A 26,328-nucleotide genomic window follows, 5' to 3' on the forward strand; every position below is an offset into this window, starting at 1 on the left:
AAAGCCTCTTGATGAAAGTGAAAGAGGAGAGTGAAAAAGTTGGCTTAAAGCTCAACATTCAGAAAACTAAGACCATGGCATCTGGTCCCATCACTTCATGGGAAATAGATGGGGAAACAGTGGAAACAGTGTCAGACTTTATTTTTCTGAGCTCCAAAATCACTGCAGATGGTGACTGCAACCATGAAATTAAAAGACGCTTCCTCCTTGGAAGGAAAGTTATGACCAACCTAGACAGCATATTAAAAAGCAGAGACATTACTTTGCCAACAAAGGTCCGTCTAATCAAGGCTATGGTTTTTCCAGTGGTCATGTATGGATGTGAGAGTTGGACTGTGAAGAAAGCTGAGCACCGAAGATGAACTGTGGTGTTGGAGAAGACTCTTGAGAGTCCCCTGGACTGCAAGGAGACCCAACCAGTCCATTCTAAAGGAGATCAATCCTGGGTGTTCATTGGAAGGACTGATGCTGAAGCTGAAACTCCAATACTTTGGCCACCTCATGAGAAGAGCTGACTCATTGGAAAAGACCCTGATGCTGGGAAAGATTGAAGGCTGGAGGAGAAGGGAACAGAGAATGAGATGCTTGGATGGCATCACAATCTCGATTGACATGGGTTTGGGTGGACTCTTGGGGTTGGTGATGGATAGGCAGGCCTGGAGTGCTGTGGTTCATGGGGTAGAAAGAGTCAGATGTGACTAATTGACTTTACTGAATACTTCAACACAGTCAAGACCATATATGACAAACCCACAGCTAACAGACTCAATAGTAAAAAGCTAAAAGCATTTCTTTGAAGATCAGGAACAAGACAAGGATGCCCACTCTCACCACTTTTATTCAACACAATTTTGAAGTCACAGAAATCTGAAAGAGAAATGAATCTAAATTGTAAAGTAAGAAGACATGATGTTATACATCAGTTCAGTTCAGTCACTCAGTCGTGTCCGACTCTTTGCGACCCCATGAATCACAGCACGCCAGGTCTCCCAGAGTTCACTCAAACCCATGTCCACAGAGTCGGTGATGCCATCCAGCCATCTCATTCTCAGTCGTCCCCTTCTCCTCCCGCCCCCAACCTTTCCCAGCATCAGAGTCTTTTCCAGTGAGTCAACTCTTCACAAGAGGTGGCCAAAGTATTGCAGTTTCAGCTTCAGCATCAGTCCTTCCATTGAACACCCAGGACTGATCTCCTTTAGAATGGACTCTCAAGAGTCTCCTCCAACACCACAGTTCAAAAGCATCATAGAAAATCCTAAAGTCACTTCCAGAACATTACTAGAGCTTATCGATTAATTCTATAACATTGCTGGATACAAAATTAACATACAGAAATCTGCTGCATTTCTCATATACTAACAGTTAAGTACCAGAAAGAGAAATTAAGGAAACAAACCCATTTAACACTGTATCAAAAATAAAAAATATTTAGGACAAGCCTACCTAAGGAGGCAAAAGACCAGTACTCTGAGAACAACAGGATGCTGATGAAAGAAATCAAACTGTGCTGTTGAATTGGAAAAAATTAATATTGCTAGTATGACCACACTACCCAACCAAGCTACAGTTTCAATGCAATCCCTATCAGGCTACCAACGGCATTTTTCACAGAATTAGAATAAAAAATATTTTCATGTATATGGAATAAAAAAGACCATGCACAGCCAAAATGATGCTTAGAAAGAAGAACAGAGCTGGAGGAATCAGGCTCTCTGACTTCACACTGTACTACAAAGCAACAGTAATCAAAACAGTATGGTACTGGCACAAAAACAGATATAAACATCAGTGGAACAGCATAGAAAGCCCAGATATAAACCCACGCATTTATGGTCAATTAATCTACGACCAAGGAGGCAAGAATATATGACTGAGAAAAGGCAATCTCTTCAGTAAGGTGTGCTGTGAAAACTGGATGGCTTCATGTAAAAGAATGAAATTAAAATTCTCTAATACCACAAATAAAAATAAGCTTAAAAATGGATTAAAAGCCTAAATTTAAGACCAAATACTATAAAACTCTTAGAGGAAAACATAGACTACTTTTCGACATGAATCACAGCAGTACTTTTTTGAATCCACCTCCTAGAGTAATGGAAGTAAAAACAAAAGTAAGCAAATGAGACCTAATAAAACTTAAAAGCTTTTGAGCAGCAAAGGAAATCATAACAAAATTAATAGTCGGACTTTGGAATGGGAGAAAATATTTGCAGATGATGCAAACAATAAGGGCTTAATTTACAAAATATATTAACAGCTCATACAGCTTAATATGAAAAACAGGTTAAAAATGGACAGAAGACCTAACATATTTTTCTTCAAGGAAGAAATGCAGACAGTCAACAGGCATATGAAAATATGTTCATTATCACTGTTGTTAGAGAAATGTGAATCAAAACTACAAGGAGGTAACATCTGACATCAGTCAGAATGGCCATCATTAAAAAGTCTACAAATAACAAACGGTGGAGAGGGTGTGGAGAAAAAGGAACCCTCATACACTGCTTGTGGAAATGCAAATTGGTAAAGCCACTGTGGAAGACAGTATGGAGGCTCCTTACAAAACTAAGAATAAAAATACAGTCAGCATAAGATCTAGCAATCCCATTCCTGGGGATATATCTGGAAAAGGTGAAAACTGTAATTCAAAAAGACATACACACCTCAATGTCCATGGCAGGACTATTTACAATAGGCAAGACAGAAAAACAACCGGAGAATCCCAGGGACGGGGGAGCCTGGTGGGCTGCCATCTATGGGGTCGCACAGAGTCGGACACGACTGAAGTGATTTAGCAGCAGCAAGTGTTCATTAGCAGATGAATGGATAAAGAAGATGTGATATACACACATACACACAATGGATGGCTAATTCATGTTGATGTGTGACAGATATCAAACCAAAATTGTAAAGCAATCAATTAAAAATAAATGTATAAAAAAAGAATGAAATAATGCCACTTGCAGTAAAATGGATGGATCCAGAGATCATCATACTAAGTCAAGTCAGTGAGATAGCAAAAGACACACATCCTAAGACACTACTTACATGTGCAATATAAAGCATGATACAAAACATTCATTTACAAATCTGTTTACAGAACAGAGTCACAGACCCAGGAAACAAATGAATGGTTACCAAGTTCATGGTGGCACGGTCTGAGGATGGCTCCCCAGGATTCTTACAGCATTTCTGCCTCTAGTAAAAAGGTTTCTAACAACAGCGACTAGAGCACCCCGTCCCTCTGGTAACCGAGGATGGCTGCAGGGTCTGCTAAGAGACCCAGGTATGCGGACCTCAGCTATCTTCTCACAGGACAGTCTCACGGGCTCTTACACATCTGAAAAGTCTGCTCTGAGCACAAAGCAGCTCTTTCTCACGTTTTCAGGTTAAAAGCAAAATAAGGATATTTGCTACATAAACTAGGCTTAAATTTTACTTAGGTAAAAAACAACAGTTTGTTTTCTTCACACAAAGAACAGCTACTGGAAAAAAACACAAAGCTCCCACATAAGCCATTTGTGATATGGAATGAAACAAAAATGTTATTGCTATCTCACTGAAAGAGAAAGTGAAGTCGCTCAGCTGTGTCTGACTCTTTGTGACCCCATGGACCCACCACCCTCTGTCCAAGGGATTCTCCAGGCAAGAGGACTCGAGTGGGCTGCTATTTCCTGCACCAGGGTATCTTCCCCACCCAGGAATAGAACCCGGGTCTCCCGCATTGCAAAAAAATGCTTTACTGTCTGAGCCACCAGGGAAGTGGCTAACATAAAATGAAGTGGGTATTTAAAAAAATTAATTGGTTTGATTTATTCCTGGATGGAAATGTACTAGGCTTTTTTCTACCTCAACATAATAACGAGCTTCCATGTCCCTTTAATAAGATGATCAACTTACTGCAGAAGCTATACTTTGGGTCCCTGATATTTCTGTTTGTCCCAACTTCGGTGGCCCCTTAGGAAGCCAGGACTTTGAAGGGTTTCTGTGACAGGCCTGTAGCCAGCTCTGCGGCTCAGTGATCATATGAAGGACACCGGCATACCCTATTCACAACCATTCAGCCTGGATTCTCTGCTTCCCATCGCTTCCTCTGTCCCATTTCTGCCATGCCACTTTGGACCAAACCCAGTTTGCGGAAAAGCTCTTCTGATGGGCTGTGCAGTCCTTCTCCTTCCATTCCAAAATCAGTCCAGAGGCAGACTGACCCCAAAGGAGATTTTTCTTTTTTATAAATTTTTTAAAAGTCTTTATTGAATTTGTTACAATATGCTTCTGTTTTATAGTTGTTGTTTTTTCTTTCGTCTTTTTTGGCCTTGAGGTTTGTGGGATCTTTGCTCCCCGACCAGGGATCAAGCCTGTACCCTCTGCAATGGAAGGCGAAGTCCTAACCACTGGACCACCTGGGAAGTCCCTCCAAAGCAGATTTTTAATACACCGCTGTTTCATCAAAAGCTGCTAGTGCCTCTCCACACTGCTTTCTTCGAACTTCAGTCCACTCCTCCCTCCAGTTTCTCAGACTCCTTTCCTACTATGACCTGACATTACTCTCATTTCCCTTGGTCCTGCCATTTATTCGTATGCTTTCTTTTCCCTTACTGCTGCTATGTATGTGTGTATCTGGCGGGGTTGGGGGGTTAGGTGGGAACAGTCCTTCTAGATCCACCTCCCCATCCATAATACAATTTACATCCTATTTCTTTCAGTCATGTCCAACTCTTTGCAACCTCATGGACTATACAGTCCATGGAATTCTCCAGGCCAGAATACTGGAGTGGGTGGCCTTTCCTTCTCCAGGGGGTCTTTCCAACCAAGGGATTGAACCCAGGTCTCCCGCATGGCAGGCAGATTCTTTACCAGCTGAGCCAGCAGGAAAGCCCAAGAATCCTGGAGTGGGTAGCCTATCCCTTCTCCAGCAGATCTTCCCAACCAAGGAATCATACTGGGGTCTCCTGCATAGAAGGCGGATTCTTTACCAGCTGAGCTAACAGGGAATCCTTATTTCTTCATGAACTCTTCCCAACTCCTCCAGTTCACACATCCATTCTTTAGCTGAAGACCCCTATCTATTAGGCCTTTGTCAATGTCTAATTACATTTTGTGTTTTATATTTCCTCATGACTTAGAGTATAAGCCCCTCAAGAACAGAGACCTCACCTCATCTGAATGGGTAGAGCAGGTGAGCATTCAGAAGTTCGAAGTGAATACATATTGAGTACTTTTGAGCCTCAGGATTCCAGGTTCATTAGGCAGACTGGATGTTTGCTAACTGCTGCTGCTGCTAAGTCACTTCAGTCATGTCCGCCTCTGTGAGACCCCATAGACGGCAGCTCATCAGGCTCCTCCATCCCTGGGATTCTCCAGGCAAGAGTACTGGAGTGGGGTGCCATCACCTTCTCCAAGATACCTATGTATTTGTAAGAAAAAAAACCTTCCAGGAGAAAAGTCCAGGAACTTAATCCCGCTCTTTCATTTCTCCATGTAGCTGCCTAAATTGCTCTAAACATCATTTGAGGAAACCATCAACCAAGAATCACTGTTCAGCATAAACAACACAACACTGCATGTCATCAAATTAGCCTAAATATATCAGCATGAAAACTGCAAGTTCAACTGCATGAAAAGTCAAATCATTTAATGGAGATCAGGCTCCTCTTCAAAGCAGTTTCTATGTCCCCAAGTAAAGAAGAAAATTTTGATTTTAGGAAGAAAGAAAACTATCTTTGATTTTAGGAAGATAAAGCAGAAATAGTTCAACAACTGACTTTCATCAATACATTTCTGAAGACACATCTTATTAGCCAAAGTATAGGAGTGTTCACTTTTTTAAAGCTATCAAAGGTTTTGAAGTAAAAGACTCTGATGCTGAGAGGGATTGGGGGTGGGAGGAGAAGGGGACAACAGAGAATGAGATGGCTGGATGGCATCACCGACTCGATGGACCTGAGTTTGAGTGAACTCCGGGAGTTGGTGATGGACAGGGAGGCCTGGCGTGCTGTGATGATTCATGGGGTCGCGGAGAGTCGGACACGACTGAGCGACTAAACCGAACTGAATAGATCTATCATGACCTGGCTCATGAAGACTGAACCATTTACCTTCTATGCCATGCTAATAATTTTAAGGGAAAGTATCTTTTCTTTTGCTACCAAGAAGCGCTTTTGTATTCATGTGTCCTAGTTGTCATAGTGATTATCTTTTAAGTCATTCACAAATGTGCTACTGGGGACAGAATATTGCAGTACTTTCCGTACTGCAGTAACAGGTTCTCCCAAAAATAATTTTGCCTCCTGGTCATACATCACCTGATCTTGTCAGGTGTGCGCTGTGAAAGGAGGAGAAAAAGCATCCACAGGGCCAGCAGCACATGAGGAAAGGCAGCTGTTGTTCAGTCACTCGGTCGTGTCCGACTCTTTGCGACCCCGTGGACTGCAGCACATCTGGCTTCCCTGCCCTTCACTATCTCCTGGAGCTTGCTCAAACGCACGTCCACTGAGTCGGTGATGCCATCCAACCATCTCATGCTCTGTCTCCCCTTCTCCTCCTGCCTTCAATCTTTCCCAGCATCAGGGTCTTTTCCAAAGAGTCAATTCTTCACATCAGGTGGAAAGGCAGTGTTTACCCATATTCCAGAACTACTTCCAAGTTAACAATCCCTATATCCATCCTGCCACAAACATCTCAAATAATGTGACAAGATAAAAAGCACAGGGAAAATCAATGCTCTTTTTTGAACACTAACATTGATAAAATGTTGCTTACTTCCAGTCACTATGAGGATTTTGGAAAATCTCCAGCCAAATGATGCTTTCTGTCCATTGACTTAAAGAGACTCCATGACCCATTCTTTCTCATTTCCAGCTAAAACCAAATCTTCACCCTCTGAAACTACTTAAATTTCTCTAGGAATGTCTGCTTCCTATATGGAATAGAGTTTAGGAACTAACTCCCATAAGCATTTTGGAAACTATAAAGTATATTACACCTTTGAAATAATATTATCTGAGACAGCTTCTGGGGACATGCAATCCTTTAGGACTGGTCATCTTTGTGAACTCATTTTACACTCTCCAGAGTAAGCATTGTATATAAAATGAAAGCCCAATGCTCTTACCATTCTTCAGTGACAATCTGTCACGGATGAGGTTCACATCTCTGGAAATGCAGTGTATCCTGGGCATAGCCTTCCCTTGACTAACTTTTTAGTTTCAAAACCTACACTCAACCACATGTATCTACTTACATCCCTCATGTGGGCCATTCCAAAACCATCGCATTTCCCTCGATACTCCACCTCTTTCCTCTTTACATCCATTAAAGTAGGCCATGGTTCCTCAGTCTCAGCACTACTGATGTTTTCAGCCAGATAATTCTTTGTGGTGAAGGGATGTCCTGTGTGCTGGGAGGCACACACCAGCATTGCTGGCCTCTGCCCATTACGTGCGAGGAGCACACCCCCCCCCCACCCCACTGCTCCCACTCCAGCTACAACACCCAAAAATGTCTGCAGAAATTTCCACTTGTCCCCTCTGGGGCAAAATTACCCCCCAGTCAAGACCATTGAATCAGAAAGTCGCTGAGTCCCTGTATGCATGTGGGCACTCAGCCATGTCTGACTCTTTGCGACCTCATGGACTGTGGCCTGCGAGGCTCCTCTGTCCATGGGATTCTCCAGACAAGAATACTGGAGCGGGTTGCCATTCCCTTCTCCAGGGGATCTTCCTGACCCAGGGATTGAACCCAGGTTTCCTGCATTGCAGGCAGATTCTTTACCATTTGAGCCGCCAAGGAAGCCCATCATAGGAAAGGAATATATTTAAATCAAATTTCAATTTGTATTTTCTGATTCCAGTGCATATAATCAGCTACTTAAGGGCATAAATCACACTGATGTCAACTCTCTTAACTCCTAGAAATTAAAAAAGTGACTAAGACCTTGATGAACTAATGCTGCCTAGGCAGGAATACTCTAGAAGTGAAAATCACTTTAAAACCTTCTAGAAGAGTTATACATTTTATCTGCATGTAAAAATCTGGACTGTATTAAGTGAAAAGACACATAAAACAAAATGTGGATTACATAACTAGGCTTTCACAAGTTTCCATTTACACAACTTTTGCATTTCATTAAAAATACTGTCTTTTTAATTTGCATTTTCACAATGGTATGTGTAACCATAATATTTTACCACTGAAAACATGTAAATGATACTAAACACTAGATGGTTAATAAACTTAATCCTTCAGAAACACAATAGCGTAACTGATGTCACTTTTAATAAGTACCAATACACAGATATAATATTTAGATATCTTCCACAACTCACTTAAAATGGCATTTAATGACTTACCATGTGGGCAAACAAAGAGCAATATTTAAAAATATAATAAAGCGTCTTTATGCTCACATTTAGAGGAGCTTGCCATAAACCATTACAAAACAAAAAAAGAAATTTTAAAATAAAACTTTACTATTTCAAGTCTTATAGCCTGAAATGCATATGGCAAAGCAGAATGCTCCTTCTGGGCATGTGTTACTTCATTTCTAACAATCCTCAGGCCCAGAGAATTAAACTTCTGTGGAGGCGAACCTCTAACGACTACAGGCTTTCCAACACGTTGCTGGGAGTCTGGTAGCTGCATCAGGCTACAACTAAAAGTTCTAAAAATACACACACGCCGAATATTCATGAAAGTTAGTCTTACTGTTTAAGTGCGGTGCTCCTCCTTACTTAGGGAAAATGCAAGAGGTTAATTTTTTAAATACAGGAGATTGCACAGCGTTACTAAAAAAGCAAATACAGACTTTGGCACTATTTTTCTTCATAAAGTAATTTTTAGTTTAGATCCAATTAATTCCTCTTCTATGAGACAGCACTCTTAAGAATGTGGATGACCATGGTCAAGCTTAACTTTTGCTCTCAAGGAAAATCAATGATTTTAAGACTGAAAGTAAACAGTTCCTCCAACTAAAGGGATCACAGGAAAACAGGCCAAAGAGTTTCTTAAACTGCCAACAAGTTGATCATACATAAAATTTTGAGTCAGGCTTTACTTGGAAGAGAAAAACCACAGATTTCATCATGTCCTCAAAAGCTATTATGAGCCCTGAAAGATTTCTCATCTATAAAATTAGAAAGCTACACTAAATAATTTCCTATCTCAATTGCAAATTCTAAAACCCCATGCTGACTTTGCACCTGTCCTTGCTATTACCATAGGCATGATGAATAAATGACCTTTTCACAAAATCTAGTAAACCTTGTAAAGTATTATTATATATTATATATATTGGTAGAAATTGTGATCAGCAGACACTCATGATAGCATACAAAAACAACAAAACAAATCCAAGAGTTAGCTATGACTAAAAGCAATAAACTTTACAAAGTAACTATTCCAATATCCTTGACTCAATTCTGAGTCAAAGTATCATAAAGCTAAAAGCCACCTGACTTCACTAAATACCAGAAATATATTCATGGGACTTTTGGCATCTAGGCAAAGGTTATTTAAAAAAAAAACCTGAATGAAACAATAGGTTTTTAGTTCAAGATTAAGGTGTCATGGTACTATAATGTGGGCTACTTGCTTAAAAAAATAGTTTCTCCCTACTAATAAGCTTAACACCTTCAACACTGGTTGGTTGGCATTGCCTTGAATATGCAACTGATAAACACTGGCCAACTGGTTTTTCTCCTTAAACTACTCTCTAGAACAGCAAGCAGCAAAGGTGGTAAGAGGAATGTATATGGGCTTCGATTTATACAACAGGTATTTTGCATAAAGTACATTTTTCCATGCAAGAAATCAAGTATGACCACTTTGCCTGCTGTCCTATCTAATCCACTCTTAAGTCTCTCCAGGCTACAGAAACACTGGGGCACATACCAGAAGTGTTGCCAGCTAGACAACTTTGTGTCGACAGCTTTGACTGTATCTCTTGTATCCCCAAATATTTAAAAATCTCTTCTTGGAATATGCCTCAGGGAAGGCATCCTAAAGAAAGGAATTGATCTAATCGATCAACTGACCTAGTAATGTTAAAATCTATATGTAGTAACAGGATCACAGGATTAAAATAAAATGAGAAGCTGGAAACCCAAATGTCCAACAATAGGTTAGAGAAATGACAGTCTATTGAGACAACTGACCATTAGGTTCAGTCGTTAAGTATGCAACATGCCGATTATACAACATGGAAGAGTATGATTAACAAATGAGAAAAGCCGGATACATGATTACATGTAAAATCCATGTTATGTAAACACTGTGTGTACATATGCATTTAAATGAGCTTTGCAACCCTGGTTAAGTTACATCACCTCTTTGAGACAGCTCTCATCCATTCAGTTTAGTTCTGTTGCTCAATCGTGCCCAACTCTTGGCAACACCATGGACTGCAGAATGCTAGGCCTCCCTGTCCATCACCAACTCCCAGAGCTTCTAAAACTCATGTCCATCGAGTCAGTGGTGCCATCCAATCATCTCATCCTCTATTGTCCCCATCTCCTCCCACCTTCAATCTTTCCCAGCATCAGGGTCTTTTCCAATGACTCAGCTCTTCGCATCAGGGGCCCAAAGTGTTGGAGTTTCAGCTTCAGCATCAGTTTAATGTGTACTCAGGACTGATTTCCCTTAGAATTGACTGGTTGGATCTCCTTGCAGTCCAAGGGACTCTCAAGAGTCTTCTCCAGCACCACAGTTCAAAAGCATCAATTCTTCGGCACTCAGCTTTCTTTGTAGTCCAACTCTCACATCCATACATGACCACTGGAAAAACCATAACTTTGATTATATGTACCTTTGTCGGCAAAGTAATGTCTCTGCTTTACAGGGATAGAAAAGTAATAAAATAGTATCCACCTCAATGATTTTTGTGAGGATTAAGTGAGATAACACATGTATCAAGTGTAGTACAGTAAGTACTCAATAAATATTCACCATTATTGCTTTTATGTCTGAAAATTATCAGTGTTCCTAACCACTAGATGCAATATACTATGTGTAAATTTATATTAAGGCCTTTCTGTACCACGAAAAGTAAAAATAAAAATAAATCACATCAACAAAACTGTTATTAGATGGTTCCTTTTAAGAAGTACAGTGAGACTGGGGAAGCAGGGCAGACATGGAAAAAAACCTTTCATTCTTTGCATTTCCCTGAAGTTTTTGCATTTTCCAGTAGAAATATACTGATTTTACCTGAATAGTTTTCTCTTAAATGAAACGTGTGTAAATGAAAATATTGATAGAAACACTTGATTATGAAAACAAAGTGCTAAAGTGGAAAAATTGTACATTTAGCTTTCCCTGTATTTTCTAAATTTCTGCAATGTCACATTTATTTTTTTAATCTACAAAATAACTCTGAGGCATCTTTTTGTCAAGTGTATAATCACTCCACCTATTTTTTTCACTTTTCAGATCCTACTCAAAATTTAACAATGGAAATAGTGACAGCCTTTATTTTCTTAAGCTCCAAAATCACTGCAGATGGTGACTGCAGCCATGAAATTAAAGATTCTTGCTCCTTGAAAGAAAAGCTATGACCAGCCTAGACAAGATATTAAAAAGCAGAGACATTACTTTGCCAACAAAGGTCCATCTAGTCAAAGCTATGGTTTTTCCAGTAGTCATGTATGGATGTGAGAGTTGCACTATAAAGAAAGCTGAGCACCAAATAGATGCTTTTGAAATAAAAATAGATGCTTTTGAACTGTGGTGCTGGAGAAGACTCTTGAGAGTCCCTTGGACTGCAAGGAGATCCAACCAGTCAATTCTAAAGGAAACCAGTCCTGAATATTCTTTGGAAGGACTGATGCTAAAGCTCCATACTTTGGCCACCTGATGCAAAGAACTGACTCAGAAAGACCCTGATGCTGGGAAAGATTGAAGGCAGGAGAAGGGGACAACAGAGGATGAGATGACAGGATGGCATCACCAATTCAATGGATATGAGTTTGAGCAAGCTCCAGGAGTTGGTGATGGACAGGGAGGCCTGGTGTGCTGCAGATCATGGACATGACTGAGCAAGTGAACTGACTCAAAATATAATTTAACCACACCACCTAATATTATACAGATTTTGGAGAAACCCCAGGTAAAATTGCATCATGCTAAAACCTAAAAAAACTCTTTTGACATAAGTTGCTTATTAGTTATTTGTCCTGTCCCTCATTATTATTAATAATATCACTGAAGCCTTTCCCGAAGCCTGACCACAGAGGGCGTACAGTGCAGCTGTGAAAAGTATGGAATCCAGGACCACACTCTCTGGGTATGCACCCCAGTTCTGTGGCCTACAGCATAATTCAGGGCAAGTTTTTTGATTTATCTTTACTTCATCTTGCCCAGTGCCAAGTAAAAACTGCAATACCTAACTCTCAAGGCTGCTGGGCAGACTAGTGGAGAAGACTAATGCAAAGAATAACGTTAATGCCTGACATCGCAAGCAGCTAGCTGTATCTATTAGCTAATTAAGCTACTACTCTAAGCACTGCACAACACATGTGTGACTAAGTATATATTTTAATAATTATTATAATCACTGAAAAATACATTTATAACAAAAGTGAAACTAATTTAACACAATCTTTATGTTCCAGGCATTACTCTAACTTGGACATCAAAGGAATAAATAAGGAAACAAGATTTTTCAGTGATGTCATTTTTATTTCACCTACACTTTACATTGCATAATTCACTGAGAACTAAAATTATTTTTAAGTATCTTGTCTCCTAATTTGCAACTGCAGTCATTACTAACCGAATTTCAGTGTTTTCCTACAGTTTCCCATAAAAGAGAGAAACTATTATTTAAGGTCGGGGAAATTGCCTATACCGTGGATATCAGAATAGCAAAACACAAACTTTGAAGAGTGATATCTAAATGCTCCCTCTTTCTTCCCACCTTTCAGATCACTCTTTGAAAAACGGGGTTTGTTAAATAAAAAACAAAGATTAAGCTTTCCCCTCCTTCTTAGAGTAAGAGATAATTCTGCTTAGATGAAGGATAGAAAAACAAACAAACATTCTCTCCCTCTCTATACCTGGACCCCAGCTGTACTGAAAAAACCCACTAGTTACTCACAGTCTATTGATTCCCGATTGGGATAAATTTTCCATGACTTGAGATAGATTAGCTATTCATACTTCAGAGTGAATTTATCTAGAAGGACAAAACACTGTTGTCTGGATTTCTAGTATCTATAAAAGGAAATGCAAGCACTGGGAGCAGTGTGAGAATTAAAACCGAACTGTCCTCATCAACCTCAAGGGAAAAAACTACAGTATTAAATGAATTACAGAAAACATTTATATTCAACCATTTGATTTTTCTGCAGCAATTTTGGAGAAGAGACTGCTTTAAATAAATATGGTTGGGTCATTACAAAGAAATGAATCTTCACTAGAAAAATGTGATGCTGGAAAAAGAAAAGATACAAAAGAAGTATTATTCATAGTATAGTACCCATGAAATAAACTTTTTAAAAAGTGAGGATGGAAACCTTCATAAACTCTAAGATGGCTGATAAGATGGATGCCCTCCAAGGGTTGCCATTGTTCCCCACGGAGGCCCCATGGCACATGGGCATCCTGAGGCTGGCACTGGTCCCAAAGTCTGGAAGCATTTTACCCACACAGCGTCAACTGCAAGCAATTTCTGAGTCTGTTTTGCCTTTGTCCATGACAAGAATCAACTTGTTCCAAAGTTCCACTAAGTATGTTTCTTTTAGGTTAAAACTCTGCTGTTTCTATGAAAGCTAAAAGCTAGAATTTTTTACACATGTGGGCAAAAGCTATATTTGGACCTTCCAGTCCCTTAACAGAATAAAGACATTTTTAAAAGAGAACTCTCCCCTGTTCCAGTTTATTCTAAGAAAGGCACTCTGATTTTCAGAAAATTTAAAAAGTAAACCTTCTCTTCCTAAACAACTTAAAAGTTCAAGAAGATTTTGTTTTCAAGAACAAAAATAAAATTCAAGCATTTAATCTAAATTAATTTCAAGTTTAATAAAAAACTACTTAGGGAAAGAGTGATGATTTCTATTTATACAAATGCTTTTTTCTAGTCACCCCATCTACAAACACCTAAGTTACATATTTTTAAAAAATGGATAATTACAACATCACTTTTAAGTATTAAATACTTGAGATTTTACAAAATTAAATCCTGATGTCTTAGGCTTCTCTTTAAATACAGGTAAATTGACTTGGGCCATCTTTATTTAATTACGTGTGAAACTATACTACCCAACAGTATATCAGCCTCGCACAATGAAGACCAACAGTCTGAAATCCAGGAGAATAAAGACTACAGACCATGACATTCAAACCCACCTGCCTCAGTTAGACAAAAAGTGGACAGAAAGGTTATGAGAACATCTATAAGTTCTGAAATAAACAGCTTAGAGCATGTGGCCTAATTGATAACAAAGTTGATATTTTAGTTAGTATCATTTCCCTTTGAAGCATTTCACTTACTTTACACAAAGATTTCTAAATCTCAGCAATATTGACATTTTGGACCCCAAAGAATTATTCTGTGGCCGTCCTGTGCATTGCAGAAGGGTCAGCAGTTTCCTCTGGCACCGACCCATTAAACACCAGTCAAGATCATCAAAGCACAACTCACAGTCATTGCAAAGTCCTCTAAAGGCAAAAGTGTACCCGGCTGAGCACTACAGCTTAATGCTAAAGAAAACCCAAGAATTCTCATGGAGAAAATCCTAATATGTGATTTTATCTTAAGTGATTTTGTAAAGAGACATAAAATACATCAGACTAACCAAGTCAGACCTTGTTAATGGAGATAATACTACTAGGAAGATGGGATCACCGGTTTAGAGGAAAGACTTCACAGATACGGCGGTTTTCACAACATAAATGCTTACAGGCACATGACACACCAGTACCTCTTCAATCAAGAAAGCTTTCAAGCCATAAAAGATAACCAGGGCCCTTTAAAACTCTAGCACAGGTGTCAGAATGGGATCACTAGACTGTTCGTGATGAAATGATTAATTGCCTACAAATTGTTTAGCCTCTATCCTTGTGTCAAAGACCAGACTAATTAAAGCCAGAACAAAATATGAGTAGGAAGTAACCAGGAAAAAGAACATTAAAGTCAAGGGAGATAGTCTAAAATTTTGTGCAGAGACAATTCATGAACACATTTTAGATCCTTTCTTATCACCTAAGCAAAGCTGTTCTTTTTTTGAGAGTTTTTAGAGAGCAGATAGTTTTGAAAAATTCATTTTCTGGGGGAAAAAAAATCAAAATGAACACTGACCACTTAAAGGTTTGCATTAATCTTAAGCACAAGACAAATCTCAGGCTATTTCAAAGCAAGATTTAATCTCTTCACACTTATAAAACCAACAAAAAGACAGACTTGATATTTTAAATAATAAGTCCACCTACAGTACAAATGTTGAATCCATGCCCAGAAAACTACAGTTTTTAAGGGTACCTGGCAATCTGAAAATATAATATCCAAAGCTGGGTGTATCAAAACTGAAATCTATAATTTTTCCAAATCAACATCTTATTTCAAAGTTTAAAAATCTCTTTTCTTTGCACATGGGAAATAGTGTTTTAATCTTTTAAGACATGAATGGTGACAAAAATGATACATGTAACATTCAGTAACCACATGCCAAAATCTCAGTGATTAACTCAAATGTTTTAATTTCTATGATCTGATTGAAATCAGTCTTATTTTCTTTCTCAGTGCTTGAGTTTCTGCTTCTAAGCAGACACGAAAAAGAAGTTCAGTTCAGTTCAGTTCAGTCACTCAGTTGTGACCGACTCTTTGCGACCCGATGAATCACAGCATGCCAGGCCTCCTTGTCCATCACCAACTCCCGGAGTTCACTCAAACTCATGTCCATTGAGTCAGTGATACCATCCAGCCATCTCATTCTCTGTCGTCCCCTTCTCGTCCTGCCCCCAATCCTTCCCAGCATCAGAGTCTTTTCCAGTGAGTCAACTCTTTGCATGAGGTGGCCAAAGTATTGGAGTTTCAGCTTTAGCACCAGTCCTTCCAAAATGAAAAAGCAGCAGTGGAAATCAAAACAGCAAATGCTGGATTTCTGATAGTAACTATAAATTTTGTTGCCTTCTGAATTCATTAAAAAAAAATTCTTCCTCTACTTTTCTTGCTTAACACAAAATTGAAAACATATTAGTGCTTATTCCTTGCTTTTTCCACTTAACATTTTCTTTTGTCTTTAAATATTCCCCCACCACAATTTTCAATACCTGCTACACATAAATCTTATGGTAATACCATTTAACTGCCTTTTACTTTAGAGATTTTAAATTATTTCCATTTGATCTGACTGCTAGCATGAAAATTTTTATGCACAGTTATGTTTGTTCTTCTGTTATTTAGGATAAATTCCTAGAAGGTAATTTACTAGTTCAAATAGTAAAAATATTTTGAAGTTACACAAAAAAACTGCTTCCCATAAAGATAATGAGGTGGAGTACACCTCCACTCTTTGGAAATGCCAACTCACTGCACATTAAACAATAATATTTTCTTTTTTTAAAAAATGATCAACTTTAAATATTAATATCTCCTTGTCTTAATTTACATTTTTGTTAGTGACACCGAACTTTTTTATGCTTACAAGTCATAATCCTATCTTCTCAAATTGTCTGGCCTTTGATCCACTTTTTCATTGGTAGTTTTTTCATATTAAACTACTATGACTCAATGCAAATGTACATAATCCTTCCGTGACATCTAGAAATTTAAAATTGTTATGCCTAACCAATCAACCTTCCCTTCATAATTAATTTTTCCACTACTTTCATACTTAGAAAATCCTTTCCCATTCCAACTACTGACATATCATCCTTTTGTTCTTTCGGCTCATTTTGACATCTATATGTTTAAGACACATGGAGCTTATTTTTTGTACGGTTATGAGGATGTGGATTTGATATATGGCAGCATGACAGCCAATGAATCATTATTTCCAAAATTTTCCTGCTTATTTTTCCAGATTAACTTTTAAAACCACTTTGTCAGGTATTGCTCTCCTCACTCCAAAACAATCTCATTTACATTCTTAGAAAACTGCAATTAAACAATACATAAAAATCAGGAGAGTTGATGAGAGTTGAACCATGAAGAAGGCTGAACACCAAAGAACTGATGCTTTTAAACTGCAGTGCTGGATAAGACTCTTGAGAATCCCTTGGACTGCAAGGAGATCAAACCAGTCAATCCTAAAGGAAATCAATCCTGAATATTCTTTGGAAGGACTGATGTGGAAGCTCCAATACTTTGGCCACCTGATGCGAAGAACCGACTCATTAGAAAAGACCCTGATGCTGGGAAAGATTGAAGGCAGGACGAGAAGGCGATGACAGAGGATGAGATGGTAGGATGGCATCACTGACTCGATGTACATGAGTCTGAGTAAACTCCAGGAGTTGGTGATGGACAGGGAGGCCTGGCGTGCTCCAGTCCATAGGGTCACAGTTGGACATGACTGAATGATGGAACAAGAACAAAAATCAAACTGACAGTACCAGGTGCTAGCAGGCATCCTTATCTTGTACCTGATTGTCATAGAAACACTTCCTGTAACTCATCTGTTTACCAATGCATGGGCTTTTGAGATCTCCCACATCCAAGGCAGGAGCAGCGGCTGCGCTTCACTGGAGCAGCATGAATAGATACCCCACGTCTAAGGTCTGGAGCGACTGCTGAGCTTCACTGGACCAGCCATGTGGAGATACTGCACATCCAAGATCACAGAAACCCCAGTAAGACGGTAGGCACTGGAACAGCTGTGAGAAGATACCCCACGTCCAAGGGCAAAGGAGAAGCCCCAACAAGATGGTAGGAGGGGCGAATTCACGTTCAGAATCAAACCCCATTCCCACCAGAGATGCTCAGAGGGCTCAAACAAACCTTGTGCGCACCAGGACCCAGGGGCCCCACAGAGCTGAGACCGAACCGTGAGCGTCTCCTGTGGAGGTCCGGCAGTGGTCTGCCGCAGGGACGGGGCCCTGGGTGTGGGGATGGCATAGCTCCTCTTGGAGGAGGTTGCCATTAACCCGACCACAGAGCTGCCAGAACTTCCACAGGACTGGAAAACACACTCTTGGAGGGACAACAGAACCTTGTGCTCCAGGACCCAGGAGAAAGGACAGTGACCCCACAGGAGACTTGCCTGTGGGTGTCTGGGAGCCTCCGGCGAAGGCATGGATCGGTGGTGGCCTGCTGCAGGGTTGGGGGCACAGACTGTAGCAGAGCATGCATGGGATCTTTTGAGGGAGGTCATGATTATCTTCATTACCTCCACCAGTTTCAGTTCAGTTCAGTGGCTCAGTCGTGTCCAACTCTTTGCGACCCTAAGGACTGCAGCACGCCAGGCCTCCCTGTCCATCACCAACTCCTGGAGTTCACTCAGATTCATGTCCATTGAGTTGGTGATGCTATCCAACCATCTCGTCCTCTGTCGTCCCCTTCTCCTCTCACCCTCAATCTTTCCCAGAATCAGGGTCTTTTCAAATGAATCCGTTCTTCGCATCAGGTGGCCAGAGAATTGCAGTTTCAGCTTCAACATCAGTCCTTCCAATGAACATTCAGGACTGATTTCCTTTGGGATGGATTGGTTGGATCTCCTTGCAGTCCAAGGGGCTCTCAAGAGTCTTCTCCAACACCACAGTTCAAAAGCATCAATTCTTCGTTGCTCAGCTTTCTTTGTAGTCCAACTCTCACATCCATACATGACTACTGGAAAAACCATAGCCTTAATTCAATGGACCTTTGTTGGCAATGTCTCAGTTTTTTAAAATACTGTCTAATTGGCATAACTTTTCTTCCAAGGAGTAAGTACCTTTTTATTTCGTGGCTGCAGTCACCATCTACAGTTGAGCTATTTCAAATCCTAAAAGACGATGCTGTGAAAGTGCTGCACTCAATATGCCAGCAAATTTGGAAAACTCAGCAGTGGCCACAGGACTGGAAAAGGTCAGTTTCATTCCAATCCCAAAGAAAGGCAATGCCAAAGAATGCTCAAACTACAGCACAATTGCACTCATCTCACACACTAGTAAAGTAACACTCAAAATTCTCCAAGCCAGGCTTCAACAATAGGTTAACTGTGAACTTCCAGATATTCAAGCTGGTTTTAGAAATGGCAGAGGAACCAGAGATCAAATTGTCAACATCTGCTGGATCATCGAAAAAGTAAAAGAGTTCCAGAAAAACATCTACAGCTTTATTGACTATGCCAAAGCCTTTGACCGTGTGGATCACAATAAACTCTGAAAAATTCTGAAAGAGATGGGAATACTAGGACCACCTGATCTGCTTCTTGAGAAACCTGTATGCAGGTCAGGAAGCAACAGTTAGAACTGGACATGGAACAACAGACTGGTTCCACATAGGAAAAGGAGTACGTCAACGTTGTATATTGTCACAATGCTTATTTAACTTCTATGCAGAGTATATCATGAGGAAAGCTGGGCTGAAAGAAGCACAAGTTGGAATCAAGATTGTCGGGAGAAATATCAATAACCTCAGATACGCAGATGACACCATCCTTAAGGCAGAAAGTGAAGAAGAACTAAAGAGTCTCTTGATGAAAGTGAAAAAGTTGACTTAAAGCTGAACATTCAGAAAACAAAGATCATGGCATCTGGCCCCATCACTTCATGGCAAATAGACGGAGAAACAGTGGAACCAGTGGTAGACTTTATTTTTGGGGGCTCTACCATAGTTTCAGTTCAGTTCAGTCGCTCAGTCATGTCCGACTCTCCGCGACCCCATCAATCACAGCACGCCAGGCCTCCCTGTCCATCACCAACTCCCGGAATTCACTCAAACTCATGTCCACAGAGTCAGTGATGCCATCCAGCCATCTCATTCTCTGTCGTCCCCTTCTCCTCCGCCCCCAACCTTTCCTAGCATCAGAGTCTTTTCAAGTGAGTCAACTCGTCGCATGAGGTGGCCAAAGTATTGCAGTTTCAGCTTTAGCATCAACCATAGTTTAGCCCCAGGTAAATAGCAGGGAGGGAACACAGATCCACCCATAACAGAAAATTGAATTAAAGATTTACTGAGCATGGCCCTGCCCATCAGAACAAGACCCAGTATCCCCCTCAGTCAGTCTCTTCCATCAGGAAGCTTCCATAAGCCTCTTATCCTTCTCCATCAGAAGGCAGACAGACTGAAAACCACAATCACAGAAAACTAACCAATCTGATCACATGGACCACAGCCTTGTCTAACTCAATGAAACTATGAGCCATGCCATGTAGGGCCACCCAAGATGGACGGGTCATGGTGGAGAGTTCTGACAAAATGTGGTCAGTAAAAAGCTTACTCCTTGGAAGAAAAGTTATAACTTTTTTTCCAACCTAGACAGCATATTAAAAAGCAGAGACATTATTTAGTCAACAAAGGTCAGTCTAGTCAAGGCTATGGTTTTTCCAGTAGTCATGTATGGATGTGAGAGTTGGACTACAAAGAAAGCTGAGTGCCGAAGAATTGATGCTTTTGAACTGTGGTGTTGGAGAAGACTCTTGAGAGTCCCTTGGACTGCAAGGAGATCCAACCAGTCAATCCCAAAGGAAATCAGTCCTGAATGTTCATTGGAAAGACTGATGTTGAAGTTGAAACTCCAATACTCTGGCCATCTGATGCGGAGAGCTGACTCATCTGAAAAGACTCTGATGCTGGGAAAGATATAAGGCGGGAGGAGAAGGGGATGAGAAAGGATGAGATGGCTGGATGGCATCACCGACTCAACGGACATGAGTTTGAGTGAACTCCGGGAGTTGGTGATGGACAGGGAGGCCTGGCGTGCTGCAGTTCATGGGGTCCAAAGAGTCAGACACGTGAGCAACTGAACTGAACTGACGTGGGCTTTTGTTTCAGGTAAGAATTTTTCTTAGTGTGTTAAAGAACTCATCCCCCATTTTACTACTAAATCTTCAACAGAATATAGATTTGTATTTTGTCAATGCCTTTGTGACATTTTTTTGGGACTGTGTGTACTACTATGCTTTTTCCTCTAGACCTCATGTATGAAAAGGTTTCTTAATAGTAAGCCATCCTTTAATTTCTGTCACAAGTCTACTTATAACAATAGTCTTTAATATGTTGGTGATTTGTGTTGCATGCGCATACTTAACATTTTTACATATAAATATTTCTACCTGGAGTCTTTTCAAAGACAATTTTCTGAATGCTAAAATTTCAGTGATTTCTATTTCAATTAGATGTTCAACTTCTATAGTTTATTTACATTTTCCCTGAACAACATTCATCTGGAGATTTCCAAATCGGTTTCTGCTTATAAAAGCTTTACGGAATTCCAGTTTATACTCTATTTATGTTTTCTAATTTGCAGCACCTTTGATTTTCATTTTTCCTTTTGTTAGGTATCTTAAACATCTGTCTCCCCACTCCTTGTCTTCTACGTGTCCACCAACAATTAGATTTACCAAATCTCCCTTCTGTCCTGTGGTCTAATTTTTTTTCACTTACTTGCAAAATGAATCTTAAGGTGTTTTGTGTTCTGCTGTGCTACTAACTTAAAATGCAAAGTGTCTATTTCCATTCATATTGTGAACTTATTTTGGGACAGGCTTCTATGAAATGTTATGCCTTCTCACTATTAATTTTAATCAATAAAGTCATTGTAAACTTACTATCATGTACTAGAACTTTCAGAATCTACTGTATAAAATTTTGTTTAAGATAACAACCCAGTAACTAGATCTGGTCTTAGAAAATTAGAAACTAATTATGTTTTTACAGAAGACATTGTTCCAGTGTTTTTTATTATTCATTCTCAGCGCTACACAAGCCAAACACTTCAAAATAAATTAAGTATGTTTGAGGGAAGAAATAAAATGGAATGAAGTAACAAACTGAATGCTGGAAACTAAAATGCTTAATACAATGTAAATCTAAATAACTACTGAAGTTAGGAAAAAATACATTTTGGAAGTCTCATGTTTCTTTTTAGAAATGATAATCTGATTGTGGTGAAGCTCAGTATTTGTATATCTGCTATTTATGCATTCTTGCAATCGACTCAACTTTTTTTTAGCATATTAGGTTCCCTGGTATATTGCTACATTTGGCCTGCATATTCCTGTGTAATTTGGGTAGATTTTTCAGAAATGCTGCTTAATTACCTCCACTGTTCCCTATGAAGCTCACATGGACATTCCTAATAAAGTACATTTTTGAAACATATTTTCTATATTATAATAAGTAGGCAGGAAAGACTTTCCTAAAAGCATTAAATAACTTTAACTTTCACTTCTGTGATTTACCCAAACTCATAATGACTCTACTGGTCAATAGATGTTTTATTCTTAAATAAAGAATATTTCATTTCATGTAGCAGCCTTTTCAACTTACATTCTTCCATCAGAAGTTCACATTTCCCTCTAGGCTGGTACAACTACCATGGAAAACAGTATGGATGTTCCTCAGAAAACTAAAAGCAGAATTATCATATGATCCAGCAATCCCACTCCTGGGCAAACATCCAGAGAAAACTATGATTCAAAAAGATACATGCACCCCTGTGTTCACAGCAGCACTATTCACAATAGCCAAGACATGGAAACAACCTAAAGGTCCATCAACAGATGAGTGGATAAAGACGTGCTACATATACACAACAGAATATTACTCAGCCATGAAAAGGAGGAAGCAATGCCATTTGCAGCCACACGGACGCAATTAGAGATCATTGTACTAAAGTGAAGTCAGAATAAAGGTAAATACCAGATGATATCACTTTTGTTTGGAATCTAAAATATGACACAAATGAACCTACCTATGAAACAGAAACATGGACACAGAGAACAGAGTGCTGCTGCTGCTAAGTCACTTCAGACGTGTCTGAGTCTGTGTGACCCCATAGATGGCAGCCCACCAGGCTCCCCTGTCCCTGGGATTCTCCAGGCAAGAACACTGGAGTGGGTTGCCATTTCCTTCTCCAATGCATGAAAGTGAAAAGTGAAAGTGAAGTCTCTCAGTCGTGTCTGACTCTTAGCGACCCCATGGACTGCAGCCTACCAGGCTCCCCCGTCCCTGGGATTCTCCAGGCGAGAGTACTGGAGTGGAGTGGCGTGCCATTGCCTTCCCCAAGAGAACAGACTCATGGTTGCCAAGGGGAGGGGGCTGGGGGACGCATAGAGTGGGAGGTTGAGGTTAGCGGACGGAAGCTTTTATATACAGAATGCATAAACAGAAAGGCCCTACTGCACAGCACAGAGAACTATATTCAATATCCTACGATTAAACCATAACAGAAAAGAATATTTAAAAAAGAATGTGTACACATATATATGTATAACTGAATCACTTTGCTAAACAACAGTAACACTATATTTCAAAAAGTTTATGATAGATTTCTCTACATCTCTTTTGAGATACTAAAAGAGACAAGGAAGCTGCTTGCTTACATTTTTCATGATAAAGACCAACACGCACACACTCCTCACAGGCACAACCAGGAGAATCATTTCTAGTGAACTATGACGTTCATATTGTTAACTACGTAACTCCTGTGGCACAGAGAGGGTTTAAAAGCAAGCCAGGGCGTGCGGGGCTAGAAACACCCTACCTGCTTCCCGTCCAGCGTGCAGAGCCTCTTCACCACTCCTGAGTCCAGCTTAATGGCTTCGGTGATGTCTGTTAAGACCTGTTCGAAGGAGTGAGCCGTCTTCTTATTCAGGAGGATCCGCACAGCTTTTCTAGGCTTCACTCCACTTCGAATCACAGTCACTAATTTGGGCTTGATGAAATCTTTACTTTCTTTTACTTCACTCTTCACTGAGGAGGGAGGAGCTGAGCGGGTGGTCCCACCCTTGATGTTCACAGACCAGTTCGGATTAACGTTTTTGGTGTAGTCCACTTTACGAAACGGTTCATTTGACGCGCAGACGTAACTCTCACCTAAAAAGAAATCAGGTTTATCAATGTAATTATTCCCACCGTAGAAGCGTTTTCTATGAAGCACAAATGCTCTAAGTCCATTGAGTGACTCTTTGACTTAACAGACTCAGCACTCTCCCCACACCCCTTTCTTTATAATACCATCCTGTGTGATGCGATTCATAATGTGTGCGTGAGTGAAACGCACTGGGCAAAGAAACTAAAGATCTGAGTTTCTTTCTGGTCACACGCCACCCTGCACAGAGCGGCTTGTGAGACCTTAGTTCCCTGATCAGGGATCAAACCCATACCCTCAGCAGTGAAAGTACAGAGTCCTAACTACTGGACCACTGGGGAATTTCCTGCACTTTGCTTCTCAGCATCATTGCCTCTAAAGGGAAGTTGTTGAACCAGGTGAATTCTAAGGTACTTCTTGCTTACAAAAGTCCATTAACTAATTTTTAATGTCTCATTCTGGAAGAAATAACTGTATCACAAGATAATATAGTCACATAAAGAAGTAAAACTGTTTTCCTCCTCTTTCCAATTATGTATTTCAGCCCTCAAAGAAAAATTTCCACAAAATTTGCAGAGCTGACTAAATTATATTCAGTTATATGACCATTTACTCAATTAACGAAACTACAAAAATGAAGCAAGAGTTTTGTCAGCTCAATGAAATAAACCACAAGAATTTTTTTTCTTAATGGCAGAATGAGTTTAAAATAATTAGTTTAAATAGATAAACTTTTCAATGTTTACTTAAATAAGGAAGGATTATTAGTTAAAATGATGTGTTCATTACTCATGTAGTCTTCGGCTTAATTTTTACCAAGTAAAACATAACAACTGTATTATTTTTCAATTGGTTAAACTGATCCAAATGTTCATTAAGTTCCAAAATTATATATTGAAAAAAAAAATCACAATTTTTCTCTCAGGAAACACAGAAGTCACCCAATTCTTTTAGTCTCAACTTCCTGGTATAAAAGATAGAAGGATTACACGCTAAGATTTTCTCTCAAGTATCTTCTAACTCAAAAAGAATTCACTTTTTTTCACATATGTAATATAATGGACTCATTCTAAATAGATGATACAAGCCTTAAATGCTAAAAACAAAATAACCAAAATAGTAGCGGGGAATTCTTGAGGAGAACCTATTAATGCAAATATTTTTAACTATTATCAGAATGCTTTGAAGTCTTAATTAATGGAGAACGCAAAGATTCCCAAAGGTATGTGAACAATTCAGTGACAGAAGGGACACAAAAGTGTCTGAAGTGAGGAGCAGCGTCTTCTGTTTCAAGGTTCAGCTGGGCCACCACCCCCAACAAGGCAGGGAGCCAGTCTCGGGTTTCACCGCTGCTTCTTCACCCATACTCTGAAATCCAGCCCAACCATTACCATTCGGAGATTTTCCTTCTCTGTAGGTTTATCATTTTTCACAATGTGGGAAAATGGCATGTAATCCAAAAGTAAGTGTAAATTTAGTAAAATGAAACTATACATCAGATACATGTATTCACGAGCTAAAATAAAGCATTACAATCCTGCTTTAATTTTATAGAGAAAATCATTCTCACATTGAAAAACTTACTATTTTTACCTATGATAAAGCTTAATTGCATGTTTGATCCACAATATTAAGTTGGAAGATAAAAGAAGGAATCTCAGCAAGAAAAAGCGATTGTTCTTTAAATCAGCTAGGGGAGAGTCTTTCCAAACATAAAGAGAAATGACAATGGCAAAACAAGTGCTAATTTAACATGTCAGATTACCCTGATCAAACTAGCCCCTGCAAAGCTGAAATGTCAATCAGGAAAGCTGCCTTTAAAATTTTCCTTTTGCCTCTTTACACGAGTTCAGAATGCCAGAATGAAAACAGGTAAGGAAAGCCCGTCTCTCAATTTTGTGTGTGGTTACAGATAAATTTTTACTTCCTTCCTCTCTGTTCCCTTCTTCATAATGTTTCTATGAAAAAATTGTGGATCGGTTCTATAATAAATATGTAAAGTTCTGAACCTGGCCTGACTAATGCCTGCTGAACAGAGCCTCATCCTGCTCTGCACCCACGGCAGACACAACCGTTCACAGAGCACCCTTCTGTTCAGCCCAGACTTTCCCCGCACCATTAACATGGAGGGCCTGCTCACATGACAGGTGCCCCTGTGACAGCAAACACACCTCGGCATCCTCGGCACTCAATGTTTCAGCACAAAGTTTCAAGACGTGATTTTGAGGTCGGCCCTGAGTTTCTGTATTCTGGACACAGAAATCCCTATATACAGATGTCACACCTTGACAAAGTAGCCACTGAGATGCCTCAGCTACCTCCCCTGGTTCCCCTCCATCAATCTCCTGACTACAATTCTGTCATTTACACAGATCTG

The 26,328-nt window shown here is 39.8% G+C and overlaps 1 protein-coding gene across 7 annotated transcripts in view; it reads right to left on the reverse strand.

The window, feature by feature from the left end:
- The window catches only part of DCLK2 (doublecortin like kinase 2), a 194,985-nt gene that overhangs the window by 147,607 nt on the left and 21,050 nt on the right, over positions 1-26,328 (reverse strand). For all 7 annotated transcript variants that reach the window (XR_008683063.2, XR_008683062.2, XM_055404803.2 and 4 more), the window contains exon 2: positions 23,625-23,956. Coding sequence is in view for 5 of the 7 variants with exons in the window: in XM_055404803.2 (XP_055260778.2) it covers positions 23,625-23,956 (332 nt within the window). In the remaining 2 variants the exon portion in view is untranslated. The remainder of the gene's footprint in view (positions 1-23,624; positions 23,957-26,328) is intronic.

Source organism: Moschus berezovskii, chromosome 19, assembly GCF_049115385.1.
Source record: "Moschus berezovskii isolate FMDL1 chromosome 19, NW_MosBer_1.0, whole genome shotgun sequence".
NCBI classification, from domain to species: domain Eukaryota; kingdom Metazoa; phylum Chordata; class Mammalia; order Artiodactyla; family Moschidae; genus Moschus; species Moschus berezovskii.